General features: G+C 40.3%; 1 protein-coding gene across 3 annotated transcripts in view; it reads right to left on the bottom strand.

The window, feature by feature from the left end:
- LOC114043717 (GATOR complex protein NPRL3) overlaps positions 1–26,773 on the bottom strand; it is an 80,700-nt gene that overhangs the window by 12,690 nt on the left and 41,237 nt on the right. For all 3 annotated transcript variants that reach the window (XM_027862826.1, XM_027862827.1, XM_027862828.1), the window contains 4 exons: positions 22,504–22,641; positions 20,804–20,960; positions 9,770–9,876; positions 1,160–1,289 (listed from right to left, as the gene is read on the bottom strand). In XM_027862826.1, coding sequence (XP_027718627.1) covers positions 1,160–1,289; positions 9,770–9,876; positions 20,804–20,960; positions 22,504–22,641 — 532 coding nt within the window. The remainder of the gene's footprint in view (positions 1–1,159; positions 1,290–9,769; positions 9,877–20,803; positions 20,961–22,503; positions 22,642–26,773) is intronic.

Here is a 26,773-nt window from a genome sequence, read left to right as displayed (position 1 = left end):
CACACACACACACACACACACACACACACACACACACACACACACACTCACACACAATGCCCCCCCACTTTCCATCTCTTGCTCTGGAAACACTCACCAAATCAACTGCCTTATGGTTCTATCTCCATCCCTCTGATTCCTATGGCCAAAACCCCCTTACTCAGCCACCATTCCCTGCTATGTGTTGTCTCCTCATCTGGGACAGGGACTGCCTCCCTTTTGTATTTGTTTTTCCAGCACTTAGTGAGTACTTGATGCATAGTAAGTATTTAATAAATGCTCCTTTATTTATCCATTATGGAAGCCATGATTAATGGTACACAGGGTGATTCATATAAAAATAGTATCTGCTATGCTCCCCTCTTGGTTTAAATGTTTCTCACAATGGGGGCAGGGGCACAGACTGGAAAAGACTTAACTAGCAGGCAGTTCTTGGGGCCAAAATATAACAGGCTACTCTTGGACCTGGCACACTGGCTCTTCTCACCAGTTTTCTCTCATAGACCCAATTGAGCTCTAGGGCTCCATTCCAGTTATTAAAGGCTATGTGCACCCTGATGAGAGAGGCAGGATGTACAGTGCCAAAAGCAATTCCCCTTCTCTCAATGGAGCAGCCACAGCCTAAAGATTCAGAACCTTGGGCCCCAGTGAAAACAAAGCTCTCTTTGCTTCTGATATCAATGGAAAAACATCCCAGGTCCCAGTAAGGGGCTGAACTCAAGCTTTGTCCTCCCAGTTAAAGGTCAATATCATCTTGCCAGGGTGAAGTTTCCAGATAAGAAAATCATCTCATTTGAGCCTAAAAGAGTGCCCCTTTGGTAGGGGAAAAAGAGAAGCCAACCAACTTGTCCCACTCTCTAACTAAAACAAGTAACCTCACTTGGAAAACCCACACTAGGAGACAGCCATCCTCTGGGGGATTTTTAGAATGCTAATGACATGGGCTGGCCTTGCCTGGGAAGTGGAGAACAAAGAGCTAAAACGAATCCATTTTCTGTCACACAACTCTAACGATATGGATAACATGTAAAGTCATGCCCACTTGAAACACTGGGAATAGGGGAGTTACATAAAGAATAATTGGGTGGGTAGGGGTTTTTAGAGGTTACCTTGTTTAACCCCTGCCCCCAGGCGGACCCAGTGATGCTCAACAACTTACCTCCTGCACTGGTGGAGCAAGAGGATTCTTGAATTCTGATAAAGAAACTGGCAATGAGAATTTGGCAAGAACAGATGGCAAATCGTGAGCAGGAAACTGCCGAGAAAACTGATCAGCCAGTGGAGAATATCTGTTGCAAACAAGAATAAGAAACAATCATGTCTCTCCGCCAGAAATGGACACAATAATACTCCAGATGTCTGACAGAGGCAGAATACAGTGGGATGAGAACAGGACTGCATAACATATGGCCTGAGGGTCGCTTGCGGCCCACCAAAGGAGTTCAGGTGGTTGTAACATGACCAATGGCAACCAAGCATTGTCAATCTATCTCCAGTCTAACCTATCTGTGGCCCGAAGAAGTTTAGCCTATTTTAATTTTGGCCCCTACCTACTGCCAAGTTGTGCAGGTCTGGATTAGAATCTTCTTTGTTCTGGATATTGTGCTTCTTCCTGTTAATGTAGTCTAAAGTGATTATTAGCCTTGTGTTCTTGGCACATTTACTTCTCCTACTGTGTTTTCCGGTCAAGGGCATTCCAAGCTGCTCTCTTTAAAGATTAGAAGTCCTGGGTAGGGGCTATGCATGAAGGAGAATCCTTTCTTGGTGTGGAGGTTGTCAGAGCCCAACAAAACATGCAAGTTTCAGGATGGAGCTAGGAAAATTCAAACTTTATGGCTTTTAATAATCTTATCATTAAGGTTCTCTGAAGGTAAAGTGAGATAAACAAATTCTATCCTAACTCAAACATGCCAGCACAATGGAAGGATCTGCAGAACAGGAGGGTTCTGCATCTTTAAGAGTGGGACAGTGGACTCTGTACATCTCTGATTTTTCTCCTCTTCCCCCTTCACTAATACTCTGCCCCTTCAGCTAACCATATTTTGCTGGGAACCTTCCTTGTGTGTCTTAGCTTCAGAAACTTCTGTCCTGTGCATAAGATTCCCCATAGCCAAATGGGATCACATAACCATAAAACTGAGACTTGGAAGAGAGCTAGAGGTCATTTAGTTCACTTTATACCTAAGTAGTTAAAGCAGTCCAGCATATGTCCAATGTCCATTTGAAGCCCTTCAATGAGAGGGAACTTCTACCACCCACCTCTGATTCTCCCCAGACAGCCTATTCCACTCTTGGATGGAGTGAAAATCTGTCTCACTATGATCTTCTTTAGTTGGTTGCAGTTTTGCCTTCAAAGCCCAAGCAGAACAAGTCTAATCTCTGTCTTACATGAAAGCTCTTAAGACTATGTGAAGACAGCGATAATATCCCCTCCTAAGTTTTTCTTCTCCAGAATAAATATCCACCATTCCTTCAGCCCATCCTCATATGGCATAGTTTCCATTCCATTTACCTTCAAGCTCTCCACACACTCTAAGTTATTAATATCCTCCTAAAATTTAGTGTTCAGTATTGTACACAATATTTAAGATGTGGTCTGATGAGGGAAGATTACAATTAAACTATTAACTGTTTCATGATGGACACTAGAATTCTATTGATGTGGCCTAAAATCACACTAGCTTTTTTAGCTGCTAATTCACAAGTTTATAGCTTACTAAAAAAGTCCATAGTCTTCTTATGAATGCATCTGGCTACATCTCTCCCATCCGCATATATGCAGTTGGATAGTTTGTTTAAACTCAAAGCTCATACTATGTTTATTCTTTCTAAATTTCATATTATTAGATTTGGTCTATTGTTCTTTTCAGAACTTGATTGCATCAACACATTTTTCCCAGATTCATGTCATTCTCAAATTTGATATGAGTTCTTTATGTCTTCATGCCCAAGGAAAGCTGGGTAAGCCGGCCTAGTTGAAGCAGCAAAGCACCCTGAGGGAGAGACAGGAAATAGTATGTGCCAAGGAAGTCAAAACACTTATACCACCTTTACTACTATCCTCAAACCCTGATGGAGATAGCCCAGGATCTTGAATGCAACAGCCTTGGGAATGGCTGTGTCCTTAAAACCACCAGACTTGCTTCCCACAGCCATCATTGAGGAGAGATATCATTGTGTAAAAGAGGCCACCTCATCACCGCCAGCAACAATTACTGACTAAATGTCACCAATTAGTACAGGAGCCCTAGACGTGGCAGGACCCCCATTGCTCCCAAGGCCACCAGTTCTGCTTCCAGCACAGTCCTCACAGCCATCACCTAGGGATGCAACTCCTGTGGAGAAGGGGCCAGCCACATACAGGGTAGGTAAGCTAGTCTAGCTGAAGCAGCAAGGCACCCTAAGGGAGAGACAAGAGGCAATCTATGTCAGGCAAATCAAACTACCACCACGATCTTGACCACCATATCTCTCCTCAGACCTAGACTGAGATAGCCCAAGATCCTGAACCCAAGAGCTTTTGGAATAATAATGCTTCCAGCCCATTGTCCTCAGCCCATCATCCTAGGAAACAACCCCAGTGGAGATGCAACCTGGCAACTGCTCCTGCAAGTGTTACAGCAACACTTACTGAAGACCCAGAAAAGAAAATTCTTGTCACCAAAGTACTTGACACTATCAAATGGTTCAACAATAGAAACTGATAGGATTTTATCAGTGGAACCTGACATTAAAGAAGAGGAGTTACCATCTGCTTTGCTGAGATACCCTAAGGACCGTGGGACTTTCCCAGCTGACTTGTGGCCAATACTTTCTATATACGTTGTCTCCTCCGTTAGAATGTGAGCTCCTTGAGAGCAGGCACTGTCTAACTCTTCTGTCTTAGCACAGTGCTTTACCCGTTTTGTTGAGTCGTTCCAGTGGTGTCTGACTCTTCATGACCCCATCTGGGGTTTTTCTGGCAAAGATACTGGAGTGGTTTGCCGTTTCTTTCTCCAGCTCATTTTACAGATGAGGAAATTGAGGCAAAGAGGGTTAAGTGATTTGCCCAGGATCACACAGCTAGTAAATGTTTGAAGCCAGATTTGAACTCTGATTCTCTTGACTCCAGGGCCTACACTCTATCCACTTTAACACCCTGCACACTTTAATTGCTTAATAAATAATTTAATTAGCATCACTACCACACTAAAGACTTTTCTCCATGTAAGCATTGATATATTTATAAATGTATCACTGACATATTTATCAGCAGTCTTTGGGTCTATTCAAATAATTTTAACCTTCAACTCATCCTCAACCCTTCCCTCTCCCTCAGTCCTCATCTCTGGCTATATCTTGTGAAGTTTACTGCCACAATGTATCCCACATCTGCTTCTTTCTTTCCACTAATACAGCCACCATCTTAGCTCAAGTCAAGTTCAGGTTTTTCATTTCTTATCTGTACTGCTGCAGTAGATGCTTAACAAGTCTCCCATCTTTAATCTCTCTCCTTGGTAATACACACTCCATACTCCTGTCAGATTTACATCCCATTTTTGTTTAGTTTTGGATTTTTTAACCAAACCTGTGGTTTCACTGATATAGACAGTTCCTGGTGAGAAAACTCCTTCTACCAAAGCAAGTCAAAACCTGATTTGCAACTTATAGTCTTAGCAAGTTGCTAGGGCCACTGAGAAGTTAAGTGACTTAGGTGTGTGTGGGGGGGTGGTTCAGATCGAGTATGTGTCAGAAGCAGGATGTGAACCCAAGTCATCCTGACCAAGGACAGCTCTCTATCCTCTACACCACAGTTCTTTGTCCACAAATTGAGATTCCTAAAGCACAAGTCAGACCAAGTCACTCAGATGCTCAAGAAGCTTCAGTGGCTGTCTTGCCTCTAGGATAAAATACACATTTTTTGACTTTTAAAGCTTTTGGTTCCCACCTACCTTTCCAGAATTATTGCATGTTACTCTTCATGCACTCTATGCCCCAACCAACCTAGCCTCCATGCTGTTTTCCAGCATTCCATTCCATGCATTTCAAAGGCTGCCCCCACTCCGCTCCTTGCTGGGAAGTCACTGCTACTTTCCAAGCTTAGTTCAAAAGGTACCTCCCACAGAAAGCCCATCTTGATTCTTTCCTACCTCCCCCAACCCCCAAGTTGCTAATATCCTCTTTCCAGAAATTACTTTGCACATATTTTTCATTTAATTTCCTAAGTATATTGTCTCTCCAATAGAATGTAAACTCTTTGAGGTAAAGGTCTATTTCATTTTTGCTTTTCCTTAAGAGCCTAACACAGCATCTGGCACATAGCAGGCACTTAATACTCACTGAATGAATGAATGTATTACTATCTAGCCCTCATTTCTTCCTCTTTTCCATGAGTATTGCCAGGATTGATTTTGTCAAATGCTTCAGTGATTGAGTTAGAGGCAAGACAGTGCAACAGAAGAAGCAACTGGCTTTGGGAGTCAGGAGATACCTATGTTCAAATCCCAGATATTTACTAGCTAAAAGACACAGGCAAATGGCTTAACTCCTTTGAGCTTCAGGTTCCTCTTTCCTGTAAAACAGATATGAGAATCATCTACCTCACAAGGTTATGGGAATCAAATGCCATGATGTACAAGAGAGCCAAGAGTATACTTAGAAGTGCCATATAAATATCATCTATTATCATACCCTAGTCTACTCTCATCAAAAAGGAAATGTTAGTGATTTTAATGAACTGAAGTTGGGCAGCACACTAGAATTATGAGTCCTCCTTCTTTCCTGCCAACTCCAGTAGCTCACAGCATTATCGCCTTTGAATTCATACCCTTTTTCACATTATTGGTACACGAAGGTTGGCATTCTCAGTATACGGCTGTAGATTCTTTGAAGATATAATCAGATCAATTTGGAATCAACAACCTGGTTTGGCTGTTGAAAGTAGTACTTGGAATAATGGGATGAGAGTGAATGGTTGTGCAGGTGAACAAAAAAATCTCAAGAGTCATCTTTTTAGGTCTACTGAGATGAAAAACAAAGAGACAAACAAACAAAGCCTTCCTACAGCCTTTCTTAAGGACTGGAATGGGATTTTTTTTAAGGTAGTATTAGCTAAAAGCAATACCCCCATTTTCCAAGCTTCTTTTGTACTCCCAAAGCACTTTCATATATCTATTACTTGCTTTCTTACTCAGAGCACTCCTGGTAGGTAAGGAAAAGGTGGTGTTTTTCTTCCTATGAAACAGATAGGGAAACTGAGGCTCTGAGAAGGGAAGGGGCTTGCCCAAGGTCACACAGCTATTGGAAGGAGCCTGCAGTTGCCTAGCATCATTTCCCTATTAGCTAGGTGGACCACTAAGGGAGCAGCTATTCTTGAGGCCTTGAGTAGAATGCATCCAGCAAAACAGCTCATGAAGCAAAAAGAACACTAGAAGGCAAGAGATGCTAGTTCTAACCCCAGCTTTACCACTAATTTGTTGTATGATATTGAATAAGTCATTATTAAACCCATTCCAGCTGTGGGGTGATGGGCAAGTCACTTAACTTCCTCCTGCCTCAGGCTACCTTTCAGACTGAAAGGTACAGAAGAGTTGCTATTCTACTTTAGTAAAGGAAGTTCCACACACAGATGAAATCACAGATCTAGATAAAAAATTGCCTATTCTCCACCCAGATACCCAACCCATAGGCATTGAAAATTCAATATTTAAACATAATGAGGCAGAACTCACATGTCCTGCTAAACCTATCCCTCCTCCACATTTCCCCATTTCTGTTAAAGGCACCACCATCTTTTCTTCCAGTCAACCTTTGAGTTGCCCTTGACTTTTTACTCTTCCTCTCACCTTCTATATCCAATTAGTAGTAAAGTTTGGGCATTTCTACATTCACATAATCTTTCACATTCATTACCTTCTCTCTACTCACATAGCCTTTACCCTAGGTTAGGTCCTCAACACCTCTTATGTAAATTAATGTAACAGCCTCCTTCCTTCCAGTCTTTCCTCTTGCCAATCTATCTGCCATAATGTTGCCAAACTGATATTCCTAAAACACTCCTCCCCCACCAATCAAAAATCTTCAATACCTTCCAACAGCCTTCAGGATAAAATATAAAGCCTAGTATTTAATACCCTCCACAATCTTGCTCCCATTCTTATTTTTTTATTCCCTTTCATAGACTCTCTCTTCTATCAAACTGCCCTACTGGACACTCCCTACACCCTTCCATGCCTTCACACAGATGGCTCCCCACGTTTTCAATGCATTCCCTCATCTTGGCTGCCTGTCACACTTAGCCTCCTTCAAGACACAGCTTAGGTGTCTCTCTCCTCTTTCTTTCCTTTTTCAAACCAAACACCTTTATTTGAAATGCACAAAATAATTGAATAAAATGGGTTCTTAATAATTTATGTGATTGTTTATTGACTTGAATTATCCTGGTATTTGCTTTGAGTTTTCCCACTGTGTATGTTTGTTCGTGTGGTGTATGCTTACATGCAAATGTATTTCTAAATTCAGCCTTAGAATAGTATATTTAAAGAAAGTTTCTTGGTAAGGGAAGTACATGTGAAGAGTGTTTAGATTAACTAGGATCTTGGAAAAGATGCAGGTCATTTAGGGATGAACAAGAGTAGAAGAAAATAAGGTGACAGAAGAGGGGTGGAACATGTTCCTAGTACGGATGTCCTCAGTAAGTACTGAAGAAGGGAAGGCTAGGACATTGGCTTTTATATAACTACTAAAGTCTGGCCAAATATTTTTTTTTTAGCTATTTATACCAGAAACACAATCAGAAGTCTTCTAAATAAGAACCAGAAATGTCTCCACCCCATACCTTTTTTCCAAGTCAGACCTGATGACATCTGCACTCTCCTATTCGTCCAGGGCAAACGGTTAATCCCAACCCTGATAAGCTACGAGGTTCCAAAAACCTTATTGCTGCTATTATTTTGTTCTTCATATTCTGATTTTTTTCCTCCCTCCTCTTTTACAAGTTCTGTTTACAAAGTTCTGTTCCTGGTGCAAAGACTTTGCGTTATTTTATATATGCTTTGTACTTACTTATCTGTGTCAGTCAATCAGTCAATAAACATTTATTAAGTACCTACTATGTGCTAGACACTGTGTTATGTTCCAGGCATACAAAGAAAGGCAAAAGACAGTTCTTGCTCTCAAGGAGCTCACAATCTAATGGAGGAAAATATGAAAATAACCATGCACAAGCAAGCTATAAACTGGATAAACTTGCAGGTAAGCTCAGAGGAAAGGCACTAAAATTATGGAGGATCAGGAAAGGTTTCCTGTATAAGGTGGAATTTTAGCTGGTACTTGAAGGAAATCAGCAAAACAGAAGGCAGGGATGAGAAGGGAAGAACATTCCAGGCATGGGGCAGAGCCAATGAAAATGCCTGGAACTGGGAGCTGTAATATCTTGTTCAAGGAACAGCAACAAGGTCAGTGTTACTGAATCATATGGGAGTGGTATAAGGTGTAAAAAACAGGTGATGTTGGAGGGCAGGTTATAGAAGGCTTTCAATGAGGATTTTATATTTGATGCTGGAGATGATAGGGAGCCGCTGGAGTTCAATGGGTGGGGGGAGTGGGGGGGGGGGAAACATGGTCAGACTTGCACTTTAGGAAGATCATTTAGACAGGTGAGTGGAGGATAGACTACAACTGTGGCAGGGAGACCAACTACAAGTCTACAAATATACATGCTATGTCCCCCAAGTGGAATGCTAGCTCCTTGGGAGAAGGGATCCATTCATTTTTTGTCTTTGTATCCTCACTGTCTAGCACAATGCCTTTTACAGAATAGGGATTTAATGTCACTTGTTGAGCTGAACTGGGAAATGAAGAGGTTTATGACTTATTCCATGAGTCAACCTCACTAACCACAGACTTAGAAGAAATGACCTGACTACAGAGATGATCATCGGTGCAGTGGGTAGAGCCCTGGGCCTGTGTGATCCTGGGGAAATCAATTAGCCAATCTGAGCCTCAATTCCTTCAGCTGTAAAATGGGGATAATATCAATAGCACCCACCTCCGAGGATTGCTGTGTGGATCAAATCAGATTTTTGTAAAGTGTCTGGTAAGACAGAAGCTGCTTACTAAAATGCTTATTCTCCCCACCTTCACTCTTACCTCCTTCATTCAATTTGATATCACAAACACACTACCCACACTCTGACCTATGTTCCAGAAGCAAACAGGTGGCACTCTGTCAGTTCCAGGAACTTGGAGACTAAGCCCAAGACAATATTAGGAGTACAATCCTAGTTACAAAAGCTGACCTTAAGGCCACGGCCACTGTCTGATGTCAGAAGGCTGGACCACACAAGGATTTACTCTTCACTTCCTACGGTACGGGGCAGCAAGGTGGCACAGTGGATAGAGCAACAGGCCTGAAGCCATCTTCCTGAGTTCAAATCTGGCCTCAGATACTAGATGTGTGATCCTGGGCAAGTCACTTAACCCCATTTGCCTCAGTTTCCTCATCTATAAAATGAGTTAGAGAAGGAAATGGCAAACCACTCCAGCATTTTTGCCAAGAAAACCCCAGATGGGGTCAGAAAGAGTTGGACGCCACTGAAAAATGACTAAACAACAACTGAACCCTACAGAAAGGAAGCAGGTAAGAAGGACCCAAGTTCCTCACTGCTTTTTCTGACCATGTTTTTTCTAAAGGTGGTGAGGTTGCCAGTGCCTTTGCTTTTGGCCAAAGAATTTCCCCCATGGTATGACTCAATCTTTGGTAGCTGTCATACAGCCACCTCCTACTCACAGGCACACACTGGCATTGGGAGACAGCATGTAGACGTTGTTCTCACACAGTGGGTAGATGATGATGGCCTTGCCCCAGTATACCAAGTGGGCAGCAAGCTGGAAAACCTATAGAGACACAAGAGGCAAGGGAAACAGGAAAAATGTAAAGCAAACTGCAATCTAGGTCTCACTCTAGGTGAGAGGTGTTTGCTAGAAGTCCAGGAGAACAGGCGATCCTCTCTACTTCCTCTCAGGGGGATTATCACAAGTCTCTGAAGAGCCCCCTCCCCCCCATTCAGAGACAACATGGGGCACGTAAGAATGAATCAGAGTTTCAAAAGAAATAACATGTTTTCAAGGCTTGTTTCCTATTTTGTACCAATTTTTACATTTCCAACTTCCTACCAGGTCCCAGTGGGCAGAAATTGTGCAGACAGACAGTACCTCCCCCTAACTTGGAGCCCTGGATTTGTGCCTTAAACAGATGAACTTGAAATCTGCTGTTTTGTATTATCATTTCCTGTGTAGTTCAACACACTCCTATTTTTAAAGAGGGTCATATTTTTTCAATCAGAGGTCCCTGCTATCCTGGCCTCTTTTAAGGGAAAGGGCTGGCTTCCTTATGACAGACCATTTGTCACCGAGGCTATACCACAGTGGTGGGAGTCATGAGACATGCGGTCCTTCATGGGGATTCAGGCTCCATACAAAGACAATGTCAAGCCTCATCTGAATTAACACTATAACTCTACTCAGGACAGAGTAGGTTTAGCAGAACACACAAGCACATGCAAGCATTTAGGGAGTTTTACCACACCACAGTTGTTAGTTTGAAATACCATAGGACATGTGTTTAATTAAAAAAAAATCTGTTAATTTAAATTATTTTTGTTTTAAGAGGATTTTTTTTTTTTGAGAAATCCATGACAGTCCTCAAGATAACTGAAGACAGCCCAGGATTGAGGAGACAGTAGGATTAGAAATCCTTGTCCTAGAAAAACCGGCAAATGGTGCCAAGGTTTTATATGATAGTCATTTGAGAGACTACTCAGACAAACCTCCCACCCAGGGAATGGGTTGCCACCACATGGTAGCAGCTCCATAATGCCCACTGACATAGCACTTCATGGTTACAAAAAGCTCATTTTATATTTATAGCAGCTCTTTTTGTGGTGGCCAAGAATTGGAAGTTGAAGGGATGCCCATTAATTGAGGAATGGCTGAACAAGCTGTGGTATATAAATGTGATGGAACACTATTGTTCCATAAGAAATGATGAGCAGGTGGGCTTCAGAAAAACTTGCAAGGACTTACATGAACTGATGCTGAGTGAAGTGAGAACCACCAGGAGAACACTGTATGCAGTAACAGCTACATTGTGTAATGACTAACTTTGATAGACTTAGCTCTTCTCAGCAACGTAAGGATCTAAGACAACTACAAAAGACTCATGGAAAATGCTATCTACATTCAAGAAAAAAAACTATGGAGTCTGAATATAGACAAGCATACTATTTGCTCTCTTTTTTTTTTGATTTCTTCTTTCTTCTGGTTTCTCCCATTTACAACAGGACTAATGTGAAAATATGTTTAATATGAACATATATGTATAGCCTATATCAGATTGCATGCCATCTGGGGGAGGGGAGAGGGGAAGAAAATTTAGAACTCAAAATCTTATGGAAGTGAATGTTGAAAACTAAAAATAAATAAATAAATATTAAAAATTAAAACAGAACAAAAAAGGCTCATTTTAGCTCATTTGATCTTTTCCCTATAAGGTAGGTAGTATAAATATCTCCATTTTACATAAGAAGAAACTAAGGTTCAAAAATGTAAACTGACTTGCTCAGGGTCACCAGTAAGGGCAGAGCTGGGATTTTACCTCAGATATTCTCATTTCAAGACTAGTGCTCCTGCCACCACCTAATAGGTGAGTGGTCATTTGGCCTCAGTTTAAATACCTCCAGGAAGGAAGAAATCACTTTTTTTTTTAAATAAGGAAACACTGTTCTGTTATTGAATGGATCTCATTTTTAGGGAATTCCTCTTTACAGTAAGTTGAAATCTATCTCCCTGTACCTTCCACTCAAGTATCCTTCTTATGCTGCCCAAAAAGAAAAGATTAGGGACTCAGTCTTCCATCTACTGAAAGCAAAGGAGGTTGTTTATGCAGTTTTACTCTCCTGTGGCACTTATTTATCCCAAAAGAAGCCCCACTGAAGGGAATTAGAATGAGCAAATTAAAGAAAGCCCAAGCCACCAGAGATCACTTTCCTGTGGGAAAGCCCTTTTATAGTTGCAATTCTGGGCATGTCCAAATTTATAAGGGGGAGTCAGGGCTAGGAAGTGTACTTCTTATTTTTATGGGAGAAAGATCCTTACTTTAAATAGACAAAAAGATAGGGAGGGACTCTAATTTACTTCACAACCCTGAAGCCTAACCAAGTTTTTCTTAACTTATATCTATTCTCTTCTTAGTCTTGCATTTGCATGCCTGTAGGCTATCATATTTCAATTTATACTCTCTGAAATGTCTCCATAAACAGGTTAAGTATATTTAAAAGGGAACTAAAAGGTGCTGGCTGTCTTTTTCAATATTTCCAGTGAGCCAAGATCTCATTGATATAGGCAACTCCTTTCAGTGATGAAGACCAGAGCCTTTCATGCCTTTAACAGATGGTCTTAGTGAGTTGCTGTGGCAGAAAAATTCATCACTTGGTGACAAACCACTTGAAAATAAGCCCCTCCAAACTTAACTAAGCTGGGTCTCTCAGATGACAGTCCACTGATGAGCCTTTGCTCAGTTTGGTGGGATCTGCCAAAGCACGTGCTCTGCTGGCACAGTTAAACCACTATGCCATTAGGAAGATTCAAAGGACTTCTGTTGAGGAAAGTGCAAAGTGCTGGTCAAGCTTGCGCTCATGCTCTCAATTCCTCTTTCTTGCCCATTCCCCCTCCATTTCTTCATTCCCCTCCCATTATCTCTCTCTCTCTACACACACACATACACACATATGCAATTACCATCATTTAGTAATCTAGCAATTCATTAATCATCACTCTTTCTTAATAAAAAATAATGAAGATAATGGTGTTAAACCCCAAGGCAAGTTTCTCACTAGCAGCAGGTTTTAACCTTGGTTTGGATACATTGATGACTACTGAGTGCACCATCTGAACATCCTAGACTACACCACTTGGATCTTAACAACTGAAAAAAGGGTAGGGTTGAGAGTGTAGCCTGTATGTCTTAAAATCACTCATGGAAAAGCTTTAAGGAAGATACTGCGACAAATGTTGAAGGCAGCCAACCTGGACACTTAGCATAGAACCTAACTCCACAAAATCCCAAATGAGGGAAGTGACTGTCTGAATCTTTCAAAGTTCTTCTCCTTTTAGATGCGCTTGTTCTATAAAGTTTTCAAAGTTGTATATTCCCTATCAGAGTCGGGGAAGTAGATGAATGCCTTAATTCACAAGAAACAAAAGCACCAGAGGTCAGTTCAGGACATAGGCCCTCGGGTGAAGAAGCCATTTTTGAGGGCTTAGACTTCCAGACAACCATGGTGGCAATCAATATTTTATTTATTGGCAATGGTGGTATTAAAAAAGGACACTGCAGAAAAACAAACAGTAGCACCAAGGTAAGGAAACCTTTAGTGAAGCAGCGGTACAGATCAAAGGGAAAAACTAACCATAAACACTGGGGATTCCTAGGACTTAGAGTTGTCTTTAGGAAGATGGAGGGTCAGGGCCCCTTAACTAGAGAGTAGGTTCCAGCACTAACAACTTATATCAAGCTGCCATTCATAATCAGAGTCCCAACACATACACAACCAGACGCAGTCAAACAGAAAATTTGAAAAACTGAAGGATTGTTTGATGAGTGATTTTGTCTTTTTCTTTCTTTTTACTTCCTTAATTACCTTATTTATGCTTATAGCCAGACATTATGGATATGTCACAGCTACAACCACATCCACAGAGATGCCCAGGGACCCCCCCCCAACATATTATCTTCCAATTGTACCCCAAACCTATCATACATGTCCCCCTTCCCCAAACCCTCCATTGTTCCCCTACTCACAAATGCCTTACAAACATCCCATCCCCCATACAATCACCCACTCCCCCCCCACACTACCAGGTAACCACCCCTCCTGTATCTATACACTATTCCCATATAACCCTTCCACACACACATGTAATCCCCCATACACATACCACAAACACAGATAAACATATTCAGATACACACACAACATCCCCATATACTCAAGCATATACACACACAAACATATATAGATACATAGTCCCATTGAAAGATAAATGACTTCCTAAGCCAATCAACAATTATCTGAGCATTTACCATGAGACTAGTACAATGCTGTACTGTAATTCAATTCATTTAATAAATACATATTTTGTACCTGTTATGTCCAGAGATGTGTCTAAGTGATTTGGGAGAAACAAAGATGAATAAGACATGGTTTTTGCACTCCAGGACAATGAAAGCTGGAAATAATTAATTAAGCCCATGGACAACAGATCAATAATAGGTTGTTAAGGGAATCTAGGTAAGCTGGGGTCATATCTTTAACTACATAAATTGGATATTCCTTTTTTTTTATTTTTAGTTTTCAACATTCACTTTTATAAGATTTTGAGTTCCAAATTTTCTCCCCCTTCCCCAAGATGGCATGCAATCTTATATAGGCTAGACATGTATAATCGTATTAAACATATTTCCACATTAGTCATGTTGAGAAAGAAGAATCAGAACAAAAGGGAAAAACAAGAAAGAAAAAAAAAGAAAATAGTATACTTTGATCTGCATTCAGACTCTACAGTTCTTTTTCTGGATATAGATAGCATTTTCCATCATGGGTCTTCAGCAATTGTGTTAGATCATTGTATTGCTGAGAAAAGCTAAATTGATCAAAGCTGATCATAGCATAATGTTGCTGTTACTGTGTACAACGTTCTCCTGGTTCTGCTCACTTCACTCAGCATCAGTTCATGTTAAGTTCAGGTTTTTCTGAAATTCACCTGCTCATCATTTTTTACAGGACAAAAGTATTACATTCACATACTACATTTTGTTCAGCCATTTACCAATTTATGGGCATCCTCTCAATTTCCAATTCTTTGCCAGCAGAAAAAGAACTGCTATAAATATTTTTTGTACAGGTAGATCCTTTCCCCTTTTTTATGATCTCTTTGGGATACAGACCTTAAACCAGATATTCTTAATCTGGGGTCCATGAATAGAATTCAGGTGGTCTATGAACTTAGATGGAAAAAAAATTACATCTTTATTTTCAATAGCCTTTGGTTTTCTTTGTAATCCTATATATTTTATTTTATGCATTTGAAAAAGTAATTCTGAGGAAAGGGTCCACAGGCTTGACCAGGCTGCCAAAGGGGTCCACAGCACACAAAAAGGTGAAGAACTCCTGACTAAATTGTCCCTGGATGGCCCAGAGACTAGACATTACACTGTACTGGACGGGTCATAAGTCTATCCCGAGGAGGCATTTCATAAATTCTAATGTTCTTGGTGACCAGATTTTGGTTTCCTCCTTCACCATAAAGATTCATATAATTTCCTTAATCTCTGTGAGCCCACAAATAAAGTGAAAAAGCTCTCTGGCCTCCACTAACTCCAAGGAAGCAACAGAACACACTTTTCTGAGAGATTTCAGCTGAGAGAAGTCAGTGACTGCCCTCTAGTGGTAATGGTCCATACACAAACGCACATGCGGGACAGGGGTGGAGGTTGGGGGCAGGAAGGGTAGAGAGAAGTGGTAGGAGGTACATTTGTTTCTTACAAGGAGACCTTCATTTAGTCTCACCTGTCTTCGCAACAACTCATCCTCTTGATCAAACAAGTTCTTTCCAAATTCTCTATTTCTTCACAATGGTACCACCATTCTCACAAATACTCAGGCTCAGTCCATCTTTCAAATATGGTTAAATTCATCTTTTTAGAGACAATTCTTGTTATGCCTCTCTGTTACTCAAAATCCTTCAATGGCTCTCCCCTGCATATGGGATAAAGTTGACATTCCTAACACACACAACTTTCCATAACCTTGCCCCACCCTACCTTTCCTGCATCATCTCTAATTCCTAAATAAATTTTATGTTCCAGGCAAACTGCAGTATTCACAATCCCTTATGCTTTCTCTACTCTTCACTTTCGTTACTTTCCCTCCTACCCCCATCCCCTCTACAATGTCCTTCCATCCTCTCTCTACCTATCAAAATCCTGCTCAGTTCAAATGTCATCTTCTCAACAAAGCCTTCATGACCCCAACCACAAGAGATCCTCTGAATTTCTATAACACTTCATTTGAACCCATCTCATGGACTTTATCACATTATACCTTGTACTGTAGTGACCTGGATATATCCTAATTCCCTAATAGATTAAGTGCCATGAGGGCAGGGGTCATGTTGTTGTATACATCTTTGTAATTAACCCAAATCCTAGCATAGTGTCCTGCATATAGAGGACACCTAATCAATTTTTGATAGATAAATGAATAAATGAATGGATAGATGGAGTGACTAACTGTTAAATAAACAGGAGTGGCGATTTCCTTGTCTCTTTAAAAGAATGAACACCTTTATCAATGACTGTTAGAAAGAAGAAGGGAAAATGCAAACATGTCAGTTCTACTGTCTGTATAGTAGAGGGAAAAGAGAGCAGGTGGTTATCATTTTTGCCTCCAATTAAACTAAGGGATTTTCTGTGGCTTTCAACAGCCCAGGTTTCCCTTACCCTTACTGCCACATAGATTCTACAAGTTCTTCTTCACACCCCACCTCCTACTTGCCTGTTTTTAAGTGAATTTTATATTTCTACAGCTATCGAGACAGCTCTATTTTTAGAGGTAAGGCAGCACCCACATTGCACAGGGGGAAGACTCTTAATCTTTTGACTCTCCTAGGTTCTAGAGCTGGTTTCTAAACTTAATAGCTGTGTAACCCTGAACAAGTCACCTAACTTCTGATCCATGGGGATAATAGCTACCATTGTCCCGCTTTGCCTTATTCAGTTTTTGTGAAAGGCAGACTATAGGGCTTTGGACACATGTGAGGGATGATGATTATGGTGATATCATTAATCAGTCTGCTGCCTTAATCTTCTATGTAACCTCTATTTACTTTAGGTAGTCCTACACCTGGGCCATATCTAAGCCCAACTTACTAATTCTGGAAAGAATGGCTCTTACAATGTGGGAGGTGCTCAGGAGTGAGAATGAAAAGATGGAGATGACAGAAAACTAGATTTCAGATTCAGGAGGACTATCATATGATAAAGAATTAACCTGATTCTTATTAGCTCCACGGAGCAGAATCATGACTAATGATGGGAAGTTACAGGGAGGCAGATTTGGGCTCATCATAAGGAATAACTTCCTAATAATTAGACCTATCCAGAAATGGAATGGGTTGCCTCTCTAGAAAGTGAGTTCCCCATCACTGGAAGCATTCAGTGAAGGCAAGATAAATATTTGGGGATGTGACAGAGGGGATTCCTGATTCAGGTATGCACTGGACTTGATAACCTCTGAACTCTATTCCAATTCTGAGATTCTTTGATTCTGACTAAACAAAATGATAAATATTAAAAAAAAAATAAAAATCTGAGTGAAAAAAAATTTTAAATTAATATAAAAGCAAAATACATCAATAATTACTTTAAATTTTAAATTGCCATTTGACAATTACAGTACCCCTTCCCTGTAGGACCCAAACTTTCAAAGACATTCTCTTTCCTTCCTCACATTCACCTGAAAGCAAGTTCTTTTTTGTGTTTTTAACTTGAAAGTACCAGGAGGTGGAATGAAATGCCTTAAATATAATCTGACTGCCAACTTCCAAGCCCAGGACAGCATTACCTCATCTAGCCTGGCAAATGACTTACATTTCTAGAGCATTTCCAAGGTTTATTATACCCCATTTTACAGAAGAAGAAATGAAGGCTCAGAGACACTGATGTCCCCATGATCACATTATAACACACAAAATGATATACATATATGATTTCATTACATTCTCACAACAGCCGTGTGAATTAGACATTACAGGTATTATCCTCATTCCTCAGATGAGGAAACTGAGGCTGAGAGTTTATATGACATGGCCATGGTTACACCTCACATGGGCCAGAAGCAGGGGCTGGCTCCAGACCTCTACTGCCCTCAAGTCCAACACTCTTTCCACCATATCATGCCGCTTCAGAAACAAAATTCTCCCTCCTCCTACAATGCCATACCATCAGTTAGCTCCCTAAAACCAAACCACTCTCCATTTCCCCTCCAGGAAGTGGTTAAATACATAAAGTCACTTTTGCCAACATGTATGACATGAGCATGGTCAAACTGACCACTGGGAAGCACTGGGTTATTGCTAGCACAGGTGCTACTTCCTGCCTCAGGTGACCACACAGGAGGATATTGCCTTGACCCTTCTAGCCTTTCTTAGGGTCCTAATCAACAGTTATGAAAGGTCATAAAATTTCCTAAATGATCTGATGTTTCCAGAGCACCAAACATGTTACCCTACTTTTTAAAGGGCTAATAGAAAACATTAAAAAAAACCCAACAGGTTCTTTGGGAGTGCCTAGTGATATTACAAATAGAATCACTGCAGCAAGTCTTTAAACAGGAATTTCCTAGAATGCTTAAGTTCCGTTAGTGAGCGCTAACTGTTTGACCAAAAGGCTATCAAATACAGAAATGAAACTAAGTGTCAGGAGCCACAGCCACTAAAGACCAATCTGAAAAGGAAGATGAAACATCGTTAACATAAGTAGAAGAGAGGATTTTATTTATGTCAGGTTTGTCAAAAACACAACTGTTTACAATGTGGCCCCACCTACAGCAAATAAAAGATTCATTACAGAAGAGTAGAACTGTTAACTCTACAAGTTTGATAGATACCAGCAAGGTAGTTGTCATTAGCATCAAGGGCCAAAGATAGTAACAGATTAGGATGAAAGGCTCACTGATAAGATAAGATCAGAAGAATGCAGTAAAATAATAGCTAGCATTTATATAGTGCTTTAAAGTTTGTAAAGCCTTACAAATATTTAATCCTTATAATAATCCTGGGAGGTCGATATGATTATTATTCCCATTTTTCAGATGAGGAAACTGAGGAAATAGGCATTTATATAGCACCTATTATGTGCCAGGCACTGTTCTAGGCATTTTATAAATGTTATTTGATTCTCACAACCCTGAAAGGTAGGTGCTGTTATCCTCATTTTATAGTTGAGGAAACTGAGGCAAAATGAGGTTAAATGAGTTGCTCAGGGTTACACAGCTATTAAGTATCTGAAGTGGGATAGGTCTTCCTGACTCCAAGTCCAAACACTGCGACCATCTAGCTGCCTGGGAGATGGAAGGCAGTGTGTTAATACTGTAAACAACATGAAACTCAAAAGTGTGGAAACTTATGATGTTGTCCCAGCTCTACTACTAACTAGCTGCATGATGTTGGGCAATTCATTTCCCCTCTCTGGGCTTTGCTTTCTTTAATGATAAAAAGGAGTTGGACTAGTGATCTCAAAGATCCCTTCCAGCCTTGACATGCAAGGATAGTATGAGAACCATCCAGGAAAAAAAAAAAAAAAAAGAAGAAGTGCATCTGTCTCATATATGTAAAAGCCCAGCTGGGAAAAAGATTGCTCAGGGTGGTCCAACAGCATCTGACTAATGCAAGCAGAAGCAGGAGACAGCAGCCAAAGAAAACTTTGGAAAAATCTGCTAACAGAACTTTTCAGAGGAGTCATCTCAAAGGCAAATGGTAGAAGCATCTTTAACTTTAAAAATTGGTCAAAAGGACTGTAATAAAATGTTCCTAGGAGAAGAGTCCAGCATTTCTCATCTCCCAGTTGCCATGAGACACTGTGAAGTTTTAAAAGTAACTAATGGCACCTTTTCAGTGAATACTGCCTCTCTCATACAGACCTTCAGTAATTCCGAGTGAGCAGCTACAGATTCTTCACAACAAAGGTGGTCTTAATCACTCTCACAAAGGCAGGGGAACAATTCAGCAGGGTTTCCTAGTCTACAAATCTCTTTCCTAATCTACTACCAAATAATTTTATTCTAATCTTCACCTTTTACATTCTCCCAGAAAAAAATGATAAGTAGTTTCCAAGGGACAATGAACATGCAAGAAAAAACATCTAATTCAGGTGCCATCTGAATGGTCCAATGCTTAGCTTTCAGTGTTCTATCTTATTTTACTAAATCTATGAACATATATATTGTTGTTCAGTTCTTTTTCAGTCATGTCTGACTCTTTGTGACCCCATTTGGAGTTTTCTTGGTAAAGATACTGAAGTGGTTTGCTATTTCCTTCTCCAGCTCATTTTACAGATTAAGAAACTGAGGCAAAAGGGATTAAGTGACTTACCCAGGGTCACGTGGTAAATGTGTAAGGCTGAATTTGAACTCAGGAAAATGAGTCTTTCTGACTCCAGGCCTGGCACTATATCCATTGAGCCATCTAGCTACCCCATGAATATATATACATGCCAAGAAGGTAAGTATAGCTATTACAGAGAACATCTAAGAAACTGGTAACTAGTTGCCAAACTATACCAATTGCTTAAGTGTTAGGTATCTCTGGCTGAGCTGGAATTCTGTTCCAAATCATTTGATACCAATGTGAAGGTTATGAAGTATTTTTTAGATTTCATATTAAGTCCCAGAATAGAGAAGATCTTGCTAAAAGGTACAGGAAAAGTTAAGGGGTCACCCTGGAAGAAACATCCATTTCCCAATTCCCATCCATCCTAATGCTTTTGACTTTTGACTTTCACTATGAACAGCTGTTCCCATTTCTCCACAGGTGGGCTATACAGTAATTATCTTTGTGGTATGAGATATGGTCCTCCTTCCCCCTGATCCCTACTGTATTTTAAATCCCTTTCCCTTCTTCCTTGCCATCTTCCTACTCCCACCCATCATGATCTAGTAGTTTCCACCAATCTCGGTCATTCAATGAATATAATCTCTCACACATACCTGTAGCAGTGCCAGATCGGCATCCTGAGCGAGCTGCTGCAGATTCTTTACAGCAGAGGTAGTCTTAATCACTCTCACAAGGGCAGGGGAACAGTCTAAGGGGAGTTCATTCAGTAGAGACTTCTCATCATTGAGTAGCAGTAAGGCATGGTAAGGCCTGCCACAGGAGAAACCCACATGGTAACTGAAATCATTCCAAGAACACTCAAAGCAATGAGGAGCCATGGGCCAGGGTCTGCTTCAGCACACAGCCTGCACAGACTATACAGGGGACTGCAAGAGGACTCAAGGGGGCCTTGGGAAGCAAATCTGGACTTGGCAGCTTCACTGCCTGTGGCCTAGTGTGTCAAACTCAAATAGAAACAGAGCCAATAATCTGTACATAAGGATTCCTGTGGGCTGCATAGTGACTTAGTTTTAAAATGTCACATTATCTATGTTTTACTGTATTTTTACTTATTTTATTAAAGATTTCCCAATTATATTTTAATGTGGTTTGGGCTGTCCTTGGGAGTACTGTGGGCTGCATCAGCTCACAGGTCTGTGTTTGACACCTGTGCCCTAGTGTACAATGCTAGGTCCAAACTGCAAATGCCAAGAGGTATTAAATAACTTAAGGGAACAAGCAGGGGAAATTAAATCAGATCCTGTGTCAGGAAAAATAGCAAAGAGGAGATAAGAAATGTGATGGGTGCTTCTTAAATCAGTTAGAAATATTACTGGGGAATACAGTTCTTCCCATACAGTTTGGGGAGAGGTACTAGACTTAAAATCTAAAGGCCTGGGCTTGCATTCTGTAAAATGGAGATAATAACTGTATGTTATGAGGACAGTGCTTTGAAAACTTTTGAAATGCAAGCTCTCCAAAAGGAAAGCTTTGTGTGTGAGAAAAACAAAAACAAAACAAAACTAAAACCTAGATTGAAGAAGTTTTTAGGAGTAAGGAAACTTTTTAAAGGAAAGAGAGAGATAATGCACATTCCCATACTTCACTGTTGACAAAGAACTTTTCTCACAAGAATTATTACATCCATTTTATAGGTGAAGTGGCCTAGAGGGTTGGTGACTTGCCCGTGGCCATCCAAATGGGAAGAATGAGGAGCAGAACTCTTGACAACAGGGCACGCACCCTTTTCAAGGTACCACACTGATTAAGCTTTTATCACCTATTTCTTTGATGGAAATTTGTAAATTTGGTGAAGAAGTCAATCAGAAACAAGAAAGGCCTTGAGAAGGCAGCCCCATGATAACTAAGTCAGACTTGCAAAGAGTTAAAAATGAACTACTCAGCTTAGCCCTGGGCTGCAGCTCACTCCCCTGAAATCTGGCATTCATGAGGTAAAACAAATGGTCACTAGGCCTAGGGCTGAGATCACAGAAAAAGATCTAAACCCACCCTGGGTGCAGCAGGGATGGAGCAAAGGGATGGGCATTTCAGCCATTCCTGGGCACTGCCTCTTCTAAAATAAAAGCCTGTCATATTTTGACTATGACAAATGGCAGAACCCCACTGCCGATTTCGGTAGGAAGCAGGGGAGTAAAAGCACCTGGCCTATGGGTCCAACCGCTTTCAGAAGTAATGTAATCTGCAAAACATTTGGAGTAGAGAGCACAGAGCAATCCAGAAAGGACAACAATGATCTAGGAATTACTGGAGAGAAGTGGGAGCACAAGCCCCTTGGAGAACAAGATGTAGTTACCGGATAGCTTTCAGACTTCTTTCGATGGCTTCCGGAGGTATAAAATTTGTTGCGACATAATGGATTTTATGAGGCAGGCAGAAGCTCACTTCCAGCCAATTGTTGATGTGTAACCGTACCACACCAGTGGTACACAGGCTGCAGAAGACCAAACATAACAATGTTATTTGTGGAGCCTGCATCCTGCTGCATCAAACTGCACATAGGCTGTCTCGTTCTTGTATTTATTTATTTATTTTTGTCTCGCTCTTTTAGTAAGACTTTCTTAAATGGCTTTTGATAAGAGATTTCCTTTTACATGTTCAACACATTACAAAGACCCACTTACTGAAATTTCACAAATTAAATCCCAACCTGGGTATTCTGTTTCTCATTCAACCTGCTCCTGCTTGTCAGAAGAAACATGAAAGTGGATATTAAACTGTTCCCTTACCATAGGAAAACCACAGGAGGAAGGTTGTTATTGCTTGGAAAATAAAGAAAATGCATGATAGGCATCACTCACATTCTTTATTTCTAGCCTTGGGATCTACGGTTCAGTAACAATGCTGAAAAAATCAACTGTAAGAATCTTTGATCATTCCTATCCCTGAAGACCAATGAGAAGAATGAGCACGTTTGGCACAAAAGAATAAATTCAGTTATAGGGCTTCCTTTCAACAGCTCATCAGAGCCTGGTTTTTGCCTCACTAACCATGACTTCAGCATCTGTTCTGCACAGAATCTTCATAGAATTTCAGAGTCAGAGGAACCCCAATGGTCATCATATGGAACCCATACAAAGAATTCCCTCTATAACAAATCTGATGAGAAACCACCCAACCTTTGTCTAAAGACCTTCAATGAAGGAAAGCCCCCTACCTCCAATGACAATCTATGCCACTTTCAGGTAGCTTTAATTGTTAGGAAGTGTGTCCTTATATAAACCTAACTTTAAATTTAAACTTTGAGCTAATGCTCCTAGTTCTACCCACTGTGACCACATAGAATAATCCCTCTTCCAATTCCTCCTTCACATAGCAGCCCTTCAAATATTTGAAGGTGAATGAATAGTCAACACCTACTACAGTAAGGAAAAGGATGTGTCATGCCTGTTATAATGGATAAGGCTCAAAAACTGGCCAAAAGCTGAAATTAGAAAAGACCTGAACAAAAAATTAGTCTAGGCTCTGGGTTGTAGAAAGGGGGCCCCTCAAGGGAACGTATACTTTACCTGGCAAGTTTCATATTCAGAGTGTATTATTTTAATATCTGTTATTTTTAAGACATGTGGAGAGATGGGACAAGGAAGAGAATTATGGTCCTTTGTCTTAGAAATTTAACACATGAGTTATACTAACTGCCTCCAAGGAGCATGTTAATGGAGATAGCCATAAGAAGGATCACAAGAATGCAGCATGAGTGGAACCTAAAATAAGATAGTCAGAAAATGAACCCCAAGATGAACCACGAATGAACTATACAGAGCAGTAAAATGGTTACCAAGACAGTGGAGCTTGGACTCAGACTAGGAATATATAGAGCTATATAAATTACAACAAACAACAACTGAGGCAGGATGTTGGAGCGGCATCTGAGACTGAAGGAGAATGGGATGTGGCTTATTGCATAAAACAGCATGTATCCAGGGAAGGAGATTTTGTCAATGCATTCAGGATAGGCCCATTTCCCAAACCTTTTAACTGTACTTATATAGAACCAATAAAATACTTAGATAAATCCAGGTTTCTTCCAAATGACACCATGACCCAGGGAAAGCCACTGTATGGTGGGGGAAGAAGAAGGAAGGGGGAGAAATTGAGGTAAGAAGGACAAGAAAGAATCTTAGAGTTGGATGGGATCTAAAAGGTCATCTAGTCCCATTCTTAATCTAAAAAGAATCCCAAAATGTGGTCCTCCATCTTTGCCTGAAACATATGTAATAAGAAGGAACCCATTACTTTGTATAGGCAGTTCTACTTTTGCATAGTTCTAACTTTTGCACAGTTAGAAATTAAATTAGAAAAAATGAAAGGTCCCTTGTAGCTTGGACTCTGCGTCCACCTTATAAGTGAGCCATTGGGAAGTGAGACATCTCTAATTCCACAGGTTGATGTTGGAGGATTGCCAGTCCCTAGTTGTCTTTTTAGCTTCACACAAAGGAGAATGCTGGTAGTAGGACCCACACAAAGATGCTTTTATATGTATAATAGAGATGTTGGAACTGCAGGAGACCTTAGAAATCATCTCATCCACTTTGGTGGACTAACTAGCAGAAGAGGTGAAATAGGAATCTAGGTCTCCAAATTCTTCTTTCTTTTTGTTGTTCAGTCATGTCTGACTCTTTGTGACTCCATTTGGTGTTTCTTGGCAGAGATACTGGAGTGGTTTGCCATTTCCTTCTCCAGCTCATTTTACAGATAAGGAAACTGAGGCAAACAGGGTTCAGTGACATGCCTAGGGTCACACAGCTAGTAAATGTCTGAGGCTGGATTTGAACTCAGGTACACTCCAGGCCTGGCACCCAATCCACTGCAGCACTTAGCTTCCCTAGTACTCTCTACTACACCTCAACTCTGCAGAAGAGTAGAAAAAAAAGAGAGAACGAGAGAATAAAGGCAGTCAGCATCATTACTAAGATGAACCTACCTCATGCGGCCTTTGACGCTGCTGATATCATGTAATTTTCCTTCTACTATGCTCTTAATCATGTTGACTTTTCTGACACCAGTTTGGGTTTGGATATTTGTTATAATTGATTGACAACCACTCCCTACATTGAGCTCTGTTCCTTGCACTAACTGTTGCAAGATGGCTTATTTGTTTTCCAAATAAGTCTCCTGCATATTTCTAGGTTGGGAGACTTCAGAACTTAAAAAAAAAAAAGTGAACAGTGCTCTTTTAAGAATATTGCTAATGAAGCACTGACGATGAATATAGGATCCATCTCCTGAATGACTGCTGATGGATTCAAAATACAGAATCAGACATTAGGCTACAATGTGGGAATTTATTTTGCTTGACTACACATATTTATTTTTCTTTTGGGCTTTGTTTTTTTTTTTTTCTTTTAAATCAAGGTTGTGTGGAAGGGAGATAAATGCTTGTTAACTGAAAAATGGGATAAAATGAAAAAAACTCTTAAAGGATATTCTTAATGCCTCTGCCATAGAATAATCAGTAAAGATAATTTGTTTGTAGAATATATTTAAAGGAAGGTCTTGGGAAAAAACTTTAACTATAAGTTTTATATGGACAATTTCAGAGGAAACTGAGAAGACCTTTGTGAACTGATGTAGAGTGAAATAAGTTAGAGAACAATTTGTACAATGATAACACTATAGAGAAAAACAACTTTAGAACTCTGACCAAAGTAACAATAAACTATGAGTCGAAAAGAAAGATGAAACATGTCATTCACTTCCTGACAGAGAAGGGATGAACTTAAAATCCAGAAAGAGAAATACAATTTAAAGATATGGTTAATGTAAGAATTTGTTTTGCTGTATTGCTGTATTGAAGGGTGTGGTTTTGGGGTTTGCATGTTTTGTTTTTTTTAATTTGCCCAGTGGGTGGGAAGAGTAATACCAACAGTAATTAAAAAAAAATACTTGTACTTGAAAAATTAAGAAAAAGCAATAAAACCCAGTAAGTTTTATGCTTTGTACATAATCATTAAATTAAGCAACAATAATTATACCTGTGTCTGTATTTATAGTTCCTCTCTATCTAAATCCCTTGGAGAAATGGAAAAGTCAGGGGCAGCTAGGTGGCTCAGTGGATAGAGCACCGGCCCTGGATTCAGGAGGAAAAGTTCAAATCTGGCCTCAGACACAAGATACTCACTAGCTATGTGACCCTGGGCAAGTCATTTAACACCACTGCCAAGCCAAAAAAGCAAAAAAATAAAAAATAAAAAAAATGTTACATTCTCTGCAATATCAACATCTCTAAAATATATTACTAGACTTATGACTAAATTATGTGAGTCCTGCTGGTGGGTATATTAAGTAGTTATATTAAGTTATATTAAGAAACATTTCCAGTTCTGCTCAGGTATTCAGGCCCAAATCTGGGAAAACAAAGACTGAGTGTCCTTTAGATCCTATTTCATTTCACTTGGAGATCAAGCACAATCACTGCCTTGTCTATTCCCAAAGCCAGAGATCTGAAGAAATGCAGTGCCAATGAATGTGAAATGGGTCCCTTGAATGTCAGCAGAGAACAAGAAAGGTATGATATGGAAGTAACACAATCTACCTTTTTGCATCATGCCTGTGAAGAACTGAGA

Source organism: Vombatus ursinus, unplaced genomic scaffold (genome assembly GCF_900497805.2).
Source record: "Vombatus ursinus unplaced genomic scaffold, bare-nosed wombat genome assembly UNPS02014770.1, whole genome shotgun sequence".
Classification (NCBI taxonomy): Eukaryota; Metazoa; Chordata; class Mammalia; order Diprotodontia; family Vombatidae; genus Vombatus; species Vombatus ursinus.
Note: the sequence above shows the minus strand (reverse complement) of the source record. Positions and strands in the feature narration are given on the sequence as shown.